Source organism: Homalodisca vitripennis, unplaced genomic scaffold (assembly GCF_021130785.1).
Source record: "Homalodisca vitripennis isolate AUS2020 unplaced genomic scaffold, UT_GWSS_2.1 ScUCBcl_1892;HRSCAF=6084, whole genome shotgun sequence".
Classification (NCBI taxonomy): domain Eukaryota; kingdom Metazoa; phylum Arthropoda; class Insecta; order Hemiptera; family Cicadellidae; genus Homalodisca; species Homalodisca vitripennis.
The window spans coordinates 84,582-101,758 of NW_025778033.1; the positions used below are offsets into that span (position 1 = coordinate 84,582).

At 33.7% G+C, this 17,177-nt stretch overlaps 1 protein-coding gene across 1 annotated transcript; it reads left to right on the forward strand.

Annotated features, from left to right (window-relative positions):
* Window positions 1–78: 78 nt before the first annotated feature.
* Window positions 79–10,250, forward strand: LOC124371729 (cytoplasmic dynein 1 intermediate chain 2-like). The gene is made up of 9 exons (XM_046830070.1): window positions 79–84; window positions 1,043–1,326; window positions 2,552–2,669; window positions 3,433–3,664; window positions 4,572–4,732; window positions 5,546–5,734; window positions 6,327–6,404; window positions 8,347–8,501; window positions 10,154–10,250. Exons 1-8 carry the CDS (start codon window positions 79–81, stop codon window positions 8,491–8,493), a joined length of 1,215 nt encoding a protein of 404 aa, XP_046686026.1. The 3' UTR covers window positions 8,494–8,501; window positions 10,154–10,250.
* The last annotated feature ends 6,927 nt before the right edge of the window (window positions 10,251–17,177 follow it).

Sequence of the window (17,177 nt, forward strand, 5' to 3'; positions counted from 1 at the left end):
GTGAAAATCATCTTCTTCTAAAATAGAAGAGATTGTTAACCACTCAATGCTTTGCTTGGCAACAAAGAATTTTCCGCTATGCTGGTGCGTTTAACAGGTTTTCCCATGTGAGGAGGATGATAGTGCAATTCTTGAGGTCTGCACACAAGCTCTGTTCTTATGTCGAATTGAATGCCATATGTTACATAATATGTATATTGTTTACAACTGTAGGTTGTTCTTTAATTGTAATTTTTTATTTTGTGCGTTTTTATTATGGTCGTTTTTTCTGTTTTCAATGATTTGGAAAATTCTATATTTTGCTTTCTATATATACTTCTTTGTAAAAAATATCTTTAAAAAATTCAATTTTAATTTGTATACTTAATTTGTAGCTTTAGGAAATCTTATTTTAAATAGAACTTGAAGCAAATTAATTTTAATATTTTTAAAACTAATTGCACGTTAGGAGGAAATATATAATTTTAAATCCAGTGCTGCAAGGCTTATGTGGGGAACATAACAAATATCAGAGGGAACACTTGTAACAATATTCAAAAAATGTTTTTAGTTTGGATGGACTGTCTGTCCAGAGAAAGAAGCTTGGCTGCAATCTGAGACTGAGCCATTAATTTTTTCTGTCTCATGTAGTGGTTGGGCAGTTGACAGTAAACATAAGCTTAGATGCAGTTATGTTTCACAAAATCAGGAAATTTTTCATTGTATATAGTAAAGAAATGTGGTCCAAAGCAGATCACTTGGGGTTTACCTCGATTTTTCAAGAAAAGAGAAATATCTATATTTCTATACTCATGAATATTATTTGGAGCTGCTCATTGATCTAGTTTATTGGAATTATCCAAGGAGCCAAAGAAACAAGTAGTGTGCTGAAAGTAGAGCTATGGCCAATGGAATCCAATATCTGGAAAAAAGTTAAGATATGAGCTACACTCTGTTCAAAGATGAAAAACGCAGCAGCAAGCTTTCACTGGTTAGGCAATCTCAATATAAGTAGTTGTTGATAGGAAGAAAGGGGAACATTGTTATGTTATTATGTCTTCAGTATAATCTAATTGAATTGACTTTGTACAGAGATGAGAAACACGGTTGCAAGCTGTCCCTGAGTCGCTGTTTCTCAGACGAGCGGTGGTCACGCAATCGGTGCATCACATCAATGGACTGGTCACCACAACATCCGGAACTGCTGTTGGCCAGTTACCATACCAATGCAGAGTCTCCCCATGATCCTGACGGCGTATGTCTCGTCTGGAACACCAAATTCAGGAAAACTACTCCAGAGTTTATCTTCCATTGTCAGTCAGCTGTAATGTCTGCAACATTCGCTAGGTGGGTAACATCCTGAATTTACTCATATTTTATTTAAATAATTATGTGAATATAGCTGAAAATACAAATTTCTTGTTCTATAAGAGCTAGGATTCATCCTAATAAATTTGGTGGACATATTAAAAATCTATAGTAGTACTTTTAGACTACTAGCCCCAAAAGTATACCTTTTTGTATTTTTTATGCTAGGCTGGATTACAAAGCTTTTAAACTTATTACCCATTTAAAGCACTGGTTTACAAAGGAGAAATTCCATTTCTGTAGTTGTTAGCAATGCTGATGACGACACCAAGCACTGTGGGATATTTCCATTACTATCATCAAAATTTGCTGTTGGCTTTGGCTAATGTTGAGTTTTGAAGTGTCGTTTATAGAGCAGCATGCCAACAGAAAATTGTGTATTTTCCATTAGATAAATTACATTTGAAACCATTAAGATGTTGAAAAGATATATGGGTATGATGCAGTTCAAATAACAGCAGTGTATAAGTGGTACAAGAATTTTGTGGAGGTTGTCATACAAACATCAAAGATGATCTTAAAATAGAGTAGGAATATATTTGTTATCACCTAAAATAAGAAATTTTGATTATGTACAAGAAATTGTACTTCGTTGATAGAAAAAATAACTACCAATAACTATCGATGCTATTGCCTTTGAACCAATAATTTTTGTGTTCACAAATGTACTGTTTTAGGCCATGTTTCTTAATACAATCAAAACTGTCTTATGTGGTGGATATGGACGAGTCCTTATTACCTCAAAATCATCTTTGATGTTTGTTCAATCTTCACTTATACAGTATACTTACATTGCTTTTTTATATGCTTTAAATAAGTCTTTAGGATATATAGGATCTCTGGTAACAATTTTCACGGAATGTACAGAATGTGATGTTGACACAACATCCAAATTAATATTTGAAAATCTCATGAATAAAAATAGTCCTTTTTCAAAAACCGCTTGCTAACTGAGTGTTTTTCCTGGGCCCGCCAAAGCTGCCTGAGATCCTGTTCTTATGTGTAATTAAAACCTGAAATTCTTTGTTGTATTTTGATGTTTTGGAAACTAATTTATTTGAATGAAAATTAGTTTGTATTTTATTTAAATTTATATTGGTCTATATTTGTATTACAGAAAATAATAACAAATAAAATAGGCAAAATTAAATATTGCTGCTTAAAATTGTATTTTTGTTAAAAGAGTGCATCTGTGTTTATACAGGTTCCACCCCAACCTAATTCTGGGGGGCACATTCTCCGGCCAAGTGGTTCTGTGGGATAATAGGGTGCAGAAGAGGACACCCATCCAGCGCACCCCACTTTCAGCTACTGCACACACCGTAAGCATTAGTTGTCAACTCCACTAGCATTAGAATAGTGGAAATTCTAGACAATTCTGCACAATCAATTGTCTTTTTATATTGGCAGTAGTATAAATGGCAAAGATAGGGAAGAGAAATAATTATAGGTAAATTGACCTTTTACTGGGGATGGTTAGACAAAATACCTGACCTTGCAAAGTTCCTATAACTGTGGTGGTCATATCTTTTGTACCGGAACAAATTTAGACAAGTGCTTCAGAGATTCTTGTGGTGAATATTCTCAGCGTCCTTGAGTTTAAGTCTTGTGCTGTGAAATGATCAGATCAATGCATTCGAATCCCTTGTGGTAAAATTCTCAGCACCCAACACTTGAGATCTTGTACTCTGAAATAATCAACACTATTTAGACCCTTGTGATAAATATTCTCAGCAACCAAGATTTGAGATCTTGGACTATGTAATGGTCGAATCCTGCTGCAAGAGATTGTACATGATGAGGGAACAATGTTTTTGGCTTCAACTCTGTACTTCTGAGGTAGAGCCAGCCTCAGTGATTATGGTTATCTCCATACCTTGCTACCTTGTACCATGAAAACAACTTAACATATATTTTCACCTAACCATCAATGACAGACAGGTCTGGATCTGTAGTATCAGCAGAATAAGGCTGTGGCTGCTGTGCTTCTGACATTTCACCACAATGATCATTGCAGCGCTATCATTGCAGGCACAACTATCATCTCAAAAGCCATTGTATGAATCTACCTGTGATATGTTGCAGCATCCAGTTTACTGCCTGAGTGTAGTCGGCACACAGAATGCCCACAACCTCATCTCGGTATCCACAGATGGCCGGTTGTGCTCATGGTCCCTGGACATGCTCTCACAGCCGCAGGAGATACTGGAGCTGCAGCATCGACAGAGCAAGGCCATTGCTGCCATGTGTCTGGCGTTCCCACATAATGACGTCAACAACTTTGTTGTTGGCAGTGAAGAGGGTGCTGTCTACTCAGGTATGTTATTTATTTAAGTAAATTCTGATAAATTGTGAGTAAATCAACAAACAAATTTGACTTTGAATTCTCTATTTTCCTTATTAGTAATGTGTGATCAAGGATGAGGTGATGAAAAGAGAGTGCGTGTTGCATCTCGTAATGGAAAATTTGCTCTGAAGTACCTAGACAATTTTTTCCATTAAACAAAAAATTAGAAATTTGCCTGGCGTACAATGACTCAGCTAATGTATCTACCGATACATAAATCAGATCCTTTTTTTTTAAAGTTACACTCTTCATTGTCTGGCCTGGCACTGGGGCAGCTGTGCACAACACTCCAGGAATGTTTATCAACCTTCTCATTTAGGTCTATCTTAGCACCCCGAACATTAGCACCCTGTAGGGCTGTAGTATCTGCTACAGTGCATCTTCCTTCCCAGCCCTCCTTAAGGATCCTGCTCACACCTCCTCAATCTCCAATTAAAGGGATAGACATTTACTAGGTTCAGAAAAGCATCAAACTGTTCATCTCGTTATAACCTCCTTCATTCAGATCATCAAAGTGAAAGTAGAGTAACTAACTGTCCTGAGTAGTCTGTTGCAACACCAAGGCAGGAGTGACTAATACATGAGATACAACAGGCTACAATTACAGGGATAGGGACTCACAAGGTCCAGAGGAGCATTGACCTCTTTCAGGTTTTCCTTCATCTGAAACATTTTATGAGGAAAAGTTGAGTAACAAACTATCTTGTTTTCCAGTATTTAACCACAGCTGCAAGGCAGTAGTGCCTGAGACGTATGAGAGAAATGAGGTTCCAGTTAAAGCTATAGACACTCAAAAGGTCCATTAGGTCATCAACCTCTTTCTTCATCTGAAACATTGAATGAGGGAAAGTTGAGTAACAAACTATCTTGCTTCCAGCGTGTCGGCACGGCAGCAAGGCAGGAGTGACAGAGACATATGAGGGACATCAGGCTCCAGTTACAGGAATAGACACTCATAAGGTCCAGGAGGGCATCGACCTCTCCCACCTCTTCCTGACCTCCTCATTCGACTGGACTATTAAATTGTGGAACCTCAAGGTTTGTGGATTTAGTGAATAGTATCTCTATTGACGACTAAGTTGTAAATTATTTATAAACATTTTGGAGTTGAAATTAAAATACAATATTTTTGAATTGGATCCATTATACTACGAAGTATAATGACGCAGATATTTCAAGGCCATCATTTCCGCTAACGAATGGTTGGACTGTTGCTCAAAATAAACAATTGGTTGGTTTAGCTGCACTGTAACATTAGAACGAGTCATGGAATCTTCCGGTTTATTATTATCAGAATCGTTTTGAAATTAAAATGAAATATCTCTTTATTTTTGAGGCTAAATTGGTCGGTCTTCAGTTTTCACTGTTACTGTTGAAGAACAAGTTTAATATCTTCGTTTTAAACAGAAACATTCTAATTTCCTGTTGAAAAAATCCCATTTTGTTAACAAAATTCCCTTCTCAAAACAACATTGAGAGCTGTAAAACAACAGGGAATAAGATGACAGGGAGGGGTAGGGGTTAAATGTATTAGTGGGTTTATTGTTTGCAAAGTAGCAGATATTTGTTTGTTTACATTTTAGTATTTATATCTCATGTTACATAAAAACCTAAGCATGCAAATGATTGATTAGGTTGAATGATTTGAACAAAACCAGACATTATACTAGCATTCTTTCATAAATTTGTAGAGTACAACAATAAAACAAACATTGAATCAAGATGCGGCTTTTTATTTAAAACAAACATTCAATGTCTTAAATCGTCATTAAAACATACACACAGAAATGTGTGGGATATCTCATTTCTATTCTTGTGTAAAACCAAATATGATGGATGATCTGTCCACAGGAGAACAAGCCGTTATACTCGTTCGAGGACAATGGTGACTATGTTTGCGATGTGGCCTGGTCGCCCACACACCCGGCATTGTTTGCGGCAGTGGATGCTACAGGTCGTCTGGACCTATGGAACCTCAATAATGACACTGAGGTGCCCACAGCCACTGCCATCGTGGAGGGTAGTCGAGCGCTCAATCAGGTGAGCCACCTCAAGGTTCCTTGATTGTACCGATTCTATTTATATTAATGTTTAACTCTATATCTGGTGCCAAGAGAACAAAGGCTTGCTGGTTCCTTAATCTTAATCATTGTTCCTTAGGACGTATATTAAGTTTCAGTAAAAAGTTTTAGGACTAACCTCTAAAAAGGTTTGCGTCTGGCTCTAAACTAATAGCGTGTTTATTCCCATTAATATATCGCTGTTTTAAATGTTTAAAACATGATTTTTTTTAGCGAAGATTTCAATGTTCTGTCTCAAAAAGGTACGAGATTTGTGCAATTACCTATCTTAGCCTTTTGCAGTAAATGTAACTTTTTCAATGTAATATGTTTTTGACATTGTTTCTACTAAAAGTTTTGTGTTTAATAATTATGTAAAACTTGTAATATTAAGTATACAATTAGTTTTTGTTTTGATGAAATATCAGATAAGTTAACATTTTTGTTGTGGTCTTGATTATTTTTAGGGCACTCAGAAATTAATAAAAGTCTAGTTAACTAAAACAGCAGTTTGTTCATGCACTAGTTCATTTCTCTTCTGGGCCTGATGTTAAACAATGTGTTGTTTGTAGGTGTCTTGGACTCCTAGCGGAAACCAAGTGACCTGTGGTGATGACATTGGTCGCATCTGGCTTTACGATGTCGGGGAGGTAACAACAGATGTTTATTCTTCTCCAATTAGCGTAATTCGTAATTTGGTCTCAAGTCATGTGAAATAGTTTCACATAATAGTTTCATTCATGTAGTTATACCTGTAATAGATGGAAGTATAGACTAATACAGAGTATCTAATTAGATATACATATTTAATGTAAGGAAATTACCTTTCTAGTTTTTTTTTAATTATAAATATAAAAGAGAGTCCAATCCCCTTTTAAGTTTTCTTCTTCCCGTCCTCATGGGCCACTGGCCTCTGCAAGTTATCAAACTAAATAAGGGGGAGAGTCGATGCAGCACTAGGTTATCATTACTGATAAAAAAGTGCTAGAGTCAGATACAGCATATTTTATACCTACGCTATCTATAACTCAGACTCCCTAGGCCTGTCAGCCATCAGCTTCCTCAGTTTTGTCCTTAAAAGGGGTATTAGGTAATTTATAGAACCTGCTGTTATCAATAAAACACATCCTGTCTCGGTAATAATTTTCAGTCTCAAACAAAAATTAATATTAAAATATTCTAAATAAGCTATTTATTTCATATAGTAGTAAAATTTAGTGTAGTTTTTCCACTACAGTCAAAATAATTGTAATTAATCCCTTGACTGCCACGCCCATGTCAACACAGGCGCACTCCCACTTTGCGTTCAACTCGTGTTATCGGCTGCTTGGATACATGATGCCTGTAAGATGATACACATTGGTCTCTAGTAGTATTTATTTAAACTGCAGCAAATCCACAGTAGTGCTGTTTATTTACTTTACACTCTGACAGTCAACTAAGAAACTATCATGAAAGCCATTGTGAAGTTTTACCTGGACGTTAAGAAACAGAATGTTATTGTTTTCCTTTTTTACAATAATGTTTTTGAAGTTGCTACTGCATGTTTATTATTTTGAATGTGGTTCATTCGGTATGGAAGGAATTGGTTTTAATGATGATAACGTCATTTATCACTTTTGTCCGGATGTGTTGTTATGAGTTAAGCATTCAGCATTTCAACTTTTCTGAGATGATGGCGATTAGGATGCGGACTCAGTTTATCAATCAGGTCCTGACATGACAATCAGTAGGTTCTAAACAGCAGTTAGGTAAATTAAGATACTGCTGAGTTGATGGGAAAAAAACACGCTACATTTGCACTGACTGTGGAGCAGCTCTGTATGCGGCAAATAAAACTGGCAATAGCCCAGGAACAGCATTGTTGAAAACTCAGGATATCATCAGAGAGTAGCATTTAGTTCAGACAATTTGGATTTTGTCAAACCCGAAAAAATTTTAAAAAAGGTTTGAAAAATATAGGTTACTATTTAAAAAATGCAAATAGGTTAAAAAACATAGGTATAGTATAGTGGTATAGTAAAAGTATACATAAATACACCTTCAAAACCACTAACTTTTACAACAATTTATGATAGTAATTAAGTTAAAAAAATGCAATATTTTAATATGCAATCAAACATATCACTGTACATCTTAAAATAATCCTATGAACACAAGTATCACATATATTTAAATTTGAAAGACAAAAGGTATTTGAAAATAGAGAGAATACATAAGCAATAATACTGCTAAGTAACTTTTATTGTTTCAAGCATAACAATGTAATAAACTATTAGGGACCGTCCTTCATAAGCACAAAACTATTTAGCTCAAGAAAGAAAATTAGTGTTTCAGATCTTCTGTTTCAAAAAATAGAATTTAGAAAGAATATTGTGATACACGATTATATATCTACAGTGGTTGTTCTGGTCATAAAGATATTTCTAAACTTTTTGTTCTTTTCAGTACATTTAGAGTAGTGTTGTACTACATTTTTCTCATTATTTTTATTTTTCATGTCCTCATGTTTACACAATAAGCAGCTGTTTCCTATTCTAGTGACCTCCCTCACCAACTGACACAAGTTAAAAATACGATTGTTCTGTCCAGCAACTCTGTCAGCCGAGGATGGATGACTGGAACAAGATGCTTGTAACTCTGCAAGAACTGAAGAACAATCAGGCGGACGAGGAAATGGACAAGTTGACCTTGTCTTCTTCAGGACCCAACAGCCTGGCTTCCATTGTGTCTAGATAGACTTGCAGGTAAATTGGCTTATCCTATGATAATATTGTGTATCATTTGCTCTATACTATCATCTACAATAGAACATAATAAAAGATGTAGAACAGACAAATGTACTGGACTTTTCCTATTTCACCCAAAAATCATGAGAGCTCTTCCTTAGACCAGGATGAGTTTATGTACAAAGTTTCAAGTCTCTAAGACTTCTAGCTAGAGATACGAGTATCCTACAGACAGATGAGGAACGACATGGTTCCATGAAAGCTCTGGTGGATCCTTAATAATAGTATTAATCACATTACTAATTATAATTAGAATATTTTTGTAAAACTTTTTAGTAACACAGATTTTCATGAAACAATCGACGATACTCAGGTTGTACTGAAATCCAGAAGTAAACTTATACAAAATATACTGAAAATTTCTTTGCAAAGTTGCCATGATGACTGTTTTCATAAAAGAGTTAGCCACTCAATACTAGATGACAACAATGGGTAACTCAACCAATTAAAACTAAACATTTTAAACAACTGTCTAAATTTAAATCTGTTTCATAGACCTGCAATCAATAATAATAGTTTAGCTATAAACAATTAAATGTGCGACATGACTTTGTGGACACATTGTATAGCCATATAGCCTTCAAAATTGCAAAAGAAAACAGTTTGAGAATTTACTGTTAAAATAAACAAGGCAAGGTGCAACAATAAATTTAAGTAAAGATATACTTTAAAGGGTTTTAATACTTTTAGCATTTGAATTTTTAAGTAGGTTTGGGTACAGTGATTAGTTTTTCAACGTAACGTCTATTTTTTATGTTTGCAAAGCTCTCAGTAACCAAAATTAATTTTTTTTTTTTTTTAATTGAATTTAATAGTGTGATTCAGTCATTCTCAAAGGTTGTTATTGTTTTCAGGAATGTCTGTTTAAAGATTTCAAATTTATTTTACCCAAAACTATAAAATGGTGTTGTATTTACTTGTCTTTACATTAAACTTACGATTTTCTTCTGATTCTTTTGATGGCATCAAAAAAGTATTATATTTCCTTTGTTGTTGCGTATAGTTTTAGCTTTTATAAGTTAATAAAAAAAATTGTTTAATTTTTCAGATTTATTTTATACCAATTACATTTAATCGTTACTGCAACCAAATTTAACTCACTTCAGTTTTCAAAGAATCATTATTTTGTGATTGAATTTGTGGTATTCTGTTCTAATAATATGCATAATATTTAAAGTACATTTGACTTACAGTATGTTTTAATTTAAGTTTTTTTTTTACTCTGTGGCCATTTCTGTCTGTCAGTTATTGTACAACAGATGGTGCATGTCTTCCCAAGGGATTTGGCATAGCGTTTTGTGAACATTTTTACATTGGTCTAATGGGTAACCACAATGGCAATGAGAAATTTGCACAATAAAAAATGTTTAAACATACTGAGCGCAATCATATGGCATTTTTATATGTGATATAGACAAAATTTTACATACAACCTTAATGAAGCCTGTTACGTGACACATGGTGTGGCATACTCCTACTTTCTTTTATGTAAAATGATTACAAAAAATATTTGGTTGTAGTTTATTAGAGAACTAAAAATAGTTTTATGTCATTTTAGGATTCCATTTTTTTTGAGGAAACAACACTAACTTATTTGTATTTGTTGACAGATAATTGTTGTTGTGCAGTTAACATGAAAGAAGAAGAGGCAAGCTGTAAATATCAGAAAAATATACTGTAACAAAATAAAGTATATTCCTTTACTTTAGCTTTTATCTGTAATCTTAGTTGTATAATGATTGATTTTTTTTGTTATTTTACTTATTTATTTCTTGTTTGTTACTTAAATAATAATAAAGCTTATTGAATATGTAGTCATTGTTTATTTTATAATCCTAATATTTTCCATATAAAATATTCCGTTCATTTGTGATTTACAAGGTAGAGGAGGAAAATCAATAATGTAACTGGCATTGCAATTGTCCTGTTCTTGGTCAAGTATAAAATTTATTCTAACTCAAGAATAGGTAAATGTTGCATATGCGACGCATTTGTGTACTTTCATGTTATTTACTTTTAGACTGGTGCATAGTTTATTTTGTGTTGTTGATAAGGACACGCTTATTATTATATTTTGTATTATTTGGTATTGCATTGTAACTCCTTCAGTACCCAATGTCTATACATTATGGACATTGTCAATTTTCCTAGAAATGCAGACAACCATATAGTATGAATACCCAGTGTTATCGAAATTACATCATGTTTCGATGTTTGATAGTCCTCGCCTATGATCAATGTATCATCTGTTTGTTTATGTTTTGTATTTTGATAGTGTGGCCTTGAATAATAATAATGATATATTTATTTTCTCAAACAAGCATTACAAGAGTTACGTAAAAATTACAGCAGTACAAACGTAACTTAATCTAAATGCCAGGTCTAATCAGTGCAATGCTGCTGAATAAGTAACAATGATAAAAAACATACATAAAAAAGCTTGTAAGTGAACATAAAGATGAAAAATCCAACACCAAGCCTGTGTGGAGGGACAATTTAAATTTAAAAAAATTGAAATAGGCTAATACAGAAACACACTTATAAAACAATTTTATTATGAAAAAAACTCCACAACTTTAAACAAGTATATTGAAATTTATATTACAATAGTTATTATTTTGTTTGTCATTAACAAAGAGCCACTAAGCCTACATACCATAAAAAATGTCATAAAACAATGAATACTGTCAAAATTTAAAAACAAAATACAAGTAAGAATACATTGCAAGCAAGGCTTAAAGATTTCATAGCATCTTTATTTACTAATTAATCATTTCAAGAAATCTTCTACACTGCCGTTAGAAAATAAGAAACTTCTAATTAGTTTACAAAAAATATGAAAATTTTTTTAAGATCTGATTTTAAAGGAATTTTATTGAATAAATCAGGTGCTAAGCAATTATAAGACTTTTTAATAACTGTAAAGAAAAAAAGGACCTAGAACAGACCCTTAGGGGACTCCTAGATCCACATTTTTAACAGATAAATTAGACCCCTTAATTGAAAAATACTGCTTTCTGTTGGTTAGATAAGAAATAATAATTTTACATGAGTTTTCTGAAACACTGCAGAACTTTAATTTGTCCAAAAATACTGCTTTCTGTTGGTTAGATAAGAAATAATAATTTTACATGAGTTTTCTGAAACACTGCAGAACTTTTAATTTGTCGAAAATAGAAGTACAGGGAACACAATCAAATGCCTTGCTCAAATCCAACAGTGGAAGAGTTATTTTTTACGTTTTCTAATGCATCAAGACTGCAATTTATAATTTCCATAACAGCAGATGTAGTTAATACCTTTTTGGAACCCGAATTGAGATTCCAAAATAAGATTGTATTGGCTGAAATTGTGATGAAAGTTGATCATGCATTAGTAACTAATATTTTTGGGAAGATTGAGACAATGGAGAGATTGAGAAGATTGGGACAATAGTTCTATAGTTTTTTTTTTTTCACCTTTACTAAAGGTGTCAAAAGTTACTCCAGTGTTTAAGAAAGGTGACAAAAATTGTGTACATAACTATCGTCCAATCTCAATTGTCCCTATATTTTCTAAAATTTTTGAATCAATTATGTACAACCAGCTGAATGGCTATTTTGAGTTTCATAATTTAATTTCAAATAGTCAATATGGCTTCCGCCAGGGAAGATCTACAACTTCGGCTGTATTAAACATAATTGATCATACCCTAGAGGCTTTTGAAAAAAAGGATTCCTCTTCATTAGTTTTATGTGACCTCAGTAAAGCATTTGACAGTGTCCTTGTTGATGTTCTTCTTGATAAGCTTGCATTTTGCGGTATTAGTGATTGTGCTTTAAGACTTATTAAGTCATATCTTTCCAATAGATTGCAATATGTATGTGTCAGGAATAAATGCTCTCAAATGAAAAACCGTGGAAACTGGTGTTCCACAGGGTTCTATTCTTGGGCCTTTTTTCTTTATTGTGTTTATATTAATGATCTTCCTAAAAAACCTCAATACTCATTCAGTGATTTACGCGGATGATACCACCTTACTTTCTAGTCATCATAATTTAGAGATTGTTTGGCACAAATTACCCAACAATCTGAGAAAAGGGCTTATGAATGGTTTGCAGCAAATAAGCTAGCATGCAATTTGGATAAAACACAGTGTATTACTTTAAGCCTCAAACAGGAAATCAATTTGGTATCGGTCAAGCTCCTAGGAATTAATGTAGACTCAAAATTAAACTGGTCAACTCATATAGATACTGTCTGTAACAAAATCTCTAGAGTAAATTACTTACTTTGGAAACTCAAAAGTTTTGTTAGTCCAGAGTATTTAAGATTGGCATATTTTGGGCTTTTTCAGTCGCACATATTGTATGGTCTACTTGTATGGGGTCATTCTTCACATGTCATTGACATTCTTGTGCTACAGAAAAAGCTGTTCGTAATATTGGAGGAGCCAACCCACTTGAACACTGCAAACCTCTTTTTGTACAATTTCAAATTCCCACAATAGTAAATCTTTATATTTTTCAAGTTTTATTGTATACAAAATCTAATTTGAATCTTTTTCATACAAGACAGGAGATCCATCAATACAACACTAGGGGAAGGAATAAGATTGATATATTGCCTCACAGACTAGCTAAAACTAAAAGCTCGTTTAAATTAAATTTTATAAATTTTTTTAATAAGCTGCCTGATGATGCGAGACTTGTTTCCTTTAAAATATTTAAAAAAAAGTTATATGATTGGCTAGTGAAAAATCCTTTTTACAGCATTGAGGAATTCATGAATTGCCATATTAATGTTAAGTTTTAGTTTATAACTAACTATAATTACTTTTATTTATTGCTACTTTACTTAAATTTCATGTGAACTTTTTACAACACTTTTGTGTTAATGTAATTTTTAGCTCTAACAATGTATGTAATTTTAAAATGACTTGTCCTATTTCTGTAAACAGATCAATGGAATAAATGATTCTTATTCTTATTCTTATTCTTATTGTTCTCGGGCATAAGTTTGTTTACCTCTTTTTTAAATTGAGTTGACCATGGATATTTTTCAGGACTCATAAAAGTCGCCAGTCTTCAGACATTTACTTAAAATAAATGCTAGTGACTCCCTTATTTATTGAATTGTCTTTTTTCTATGGAATTAGACAACCAATAATAGTCCATACTTCTGGAATAAGACAATCATAGACCACCTTGACAATATCATTAGGCCTGGTTACTTACCAATGAAGATTCTGGCAAAACTGGACTGTTACCTAATCAATCTGGGGATGAAGTATTAGTAGCTGATATGTTATTTGAAATTTTAGTGACAGAGCTCAAGAAACAGCATTGAACTTGTTCTGGATCAAGTGTTATTTCATATGAATTTACAAGAAAATGTTCAAGTGTGTTTGTGTTTTCCTCATATAGATTATTAGAAAAGTTTATGTGAATATTATCTGTACAGGAATTAGCATGAATTGGGACTAGGTTAAAAAATCTTAGTAAATTTGAAAATTATATTGAATTACGAGACTCCAGTATTGAAATTTCAATGTTGAAATCACCACAAACGGCAACAAGGGTTCTCCTCCCTCAAAACAGTTTTCATTGCCAATTCAAAATACTTGAAAAACAGGTTAATGTTGCCCTGAGGAGATCTATAAAGACTTGTTTACTATAATATTCAGTTCAACTAACTTAATACAACATACTTAAAATTCAATGCTGAACTAAAATCCTCTAAATCGTTGTTTGATAAAATACATGACCCATAATTTTTCTTTATTTTTTCTGCAGAAAACAACTTGAGGTAAATATACATCAATCATATATATATACAAGGTGTTTGAAAAGTCTGGGTACGGCTTAATATTTTACAAACCATAGCAGATAACATCTATAAACTTTGCACAGTGTCATATGGCTATGTAAACTATTTTTCCTTGCTATTACCATGACATGCCATGGGGGGACGGCCCACAGAGGAAAACATGAAAATCTTAAATGAAAGCATGGGTCGAGTGATACCTCATTTGAAAGAGCTCACTTAGTAGAGTTGAATGCCGCAAACCGCATCTCAAAAGGTTTATCCAATCAGAAATGGCGGGTTGTTTTAGGTACACATTGTGAAGTACATTATGCGCTGCCATTTCTGACTGGATCGTCGTATTCTGATGCGGTAGGCGGCGTTTCACTCTAATAACCGATGTGTTTTCACTGACTTTTTTTAATTAGCAAATTATGTCATAAATTTATAACACAATAAATAAATCTAAAATGAATTCGCCATCTTTATGTTTATGAATAATTTAAGTTCTACCATTGTTCTTTGTTGGTGAAATAGTTAACTTACCACTTAATTGTTGAACTAAATTTTTGGAAATTTTTTATAAATACTAATCAGTGAAACCATTGGTTAGTAGAGTAAAATGCCGCCTACTGCATCAGAATATGACGATCCAGTCAGAAATGGCAGCGCATAATGTACTTTACAATGTGTACCTAAAACAACCCGCCATTTTGATTGGATAAACCTTTTGAGATGCGGTTTGCGGCATTCAACTCTACTAAGTGAGCTCTTTCAAATGAGGTATCACTCGACCCATGCTTTCATTTAAGATTTTCATGTTTTCCTCTGTGGGCCGTCCCCCCATGGTTGGCATGTCATGGTAATAGCAAGGAAAAATAGTTTAGATAGCCATATGACACTGTGCAAAGTTTATAGATGTTATCTGCTATGGTTTGTAAAATATTAAGCCGTACCCAGACTTTTCAAACACCTTGTATGTATATACGTCCATCCCTGACTAACCAGTGTTCAGGAACAAAAACTGCATCAGCTTTTTTAATTTAACAAAAGTGATGTAATTCAAGAAACGTATTTCTAATGCTTTGCAGAGTGACTTGAAGAATTTTGGTTGAACCACTCATACTAGAGAAGTTACTCTTTAGCTTAAGAGGATCATTTACTCTATCACAGTGTAAGAACATACCCTCATGTGACTGAGCAATATTGTATTATGTAGGGTTTTTTAATTTAGATTTAATGGTACAACATAACAGAATTAGGTTGTATTACATTAATAAAATTTAGCTGTAGGATATCACCAGGACATTTACCACCACTATTGCTCTGCTCTGACACTTCATTGTAGGGATGATGATCAGTGTTGTGTAGTGCAGAAGAGAACACTAGTACATGAGCATGAGAACTGGGATGGGTCAGGCCGTTTGCAGTTGCATGGATATGTGAACTGTGCAATGCAACATTTCGAGGATTGGAATCTATCCTCTGCGTTAGGTGGAGGAGGTATTAGTACAAACAAAAATAAAGTACAGAAAGAAGAAAAGAAGAGAAAGAAAAGGGTTTCAAACATACTGAAAAGCTGCTTGGAGTCTAGTCCAGGCATTGTCACTGCAGAGAATGCAAGTCCTGTACCGTTATTTAGTTTCACTTCATATAGTATATATTTTCGCAACCCAGTTACTACTGCTTACTGGTTACTATAAGTTACATCCGATGTTCTTGGAACTAAATTCTTGGCGGATTGATAACCTAATTGGCACGCGTATTAATTTTTTCTCTCAGGAACTTTGTAACTGCCGAACCTTGCTACCGAAGCTACATCTCGCGCGCCTTGTCCGTAAGTAAAACTTTATATTTTCGTATCATAAGTTAGCCCTTTCATGCGAGACATCTAATTTAATTGTAATGTAAAATAAATTATAACTTGCAAAGTAACTTACCTTGAATGTGTTTTGTTGCCAGATCAACTTGGATAATATTTGTGGCGATGTCCTTCTGACGAGATCACGTTGTCATGATTACAAGTTGTCTCGATAAATGGCTAATACCGTCGCGATTTTGTTTTAGGTGAGTTCAAGCCCAATTACTTCATGTTTTAGACTTCCAGTCTACTAATCTTCCCCTTTTCCGATTACAGCTGCATTGTCGAGCCAAGAATGCTGACGCCCACGTTTGTGAGTCGAGTTCGTCGTAAAGGGAAGTTATTTTTAAAGTTTTAGTAATTATAAATTTCGAAGGTACGATCCATAGAACATTGGAATATTTAGGTCCATCCCAAGGTATCATATTTTAGTTCATTCATACTCTATTTGGCAGCAACGTGGCGATACTTTATTTTATTTTACCAAATAGAAGTGGTACTTTTATGTTTATTTGCCAATATCAAACATATATACGTAAACTTCGAATTTTCATTACTACGACCTCAGCGGTATCCAGCCCCATGTGTATTGTCCATTCGGTACAAGTCACAAGTACGAGAAACACAATCACACATCACACCAGCAAGAATGAAAGTGTGATACTAACACAAAAATCAAAGTCGGCTCTTTCTTTGGCATCGAATTGTGTCATCTGAAACGATAATATTTCTTCTTTTGTAAGATAGTGCTCTTATCAACCACAGGTTGTTGGTGTTGGTTGTTTTTCTTTTGCTGCCTTTTTCAATAGTGATGTATTAGATATAAAGGATTACTTTTCTGTCTAGTAAGAATGCTTCTCATGGAATTATTAAATGGGCTTGTTTTTCATTTTTACACATATTTTTATTTGTCATCTTCAATTATTGAGAACAGCAAATCCAATATAACATATTTTAAATGTTAAGCAGGACAGCAATGTAAGCAGGCA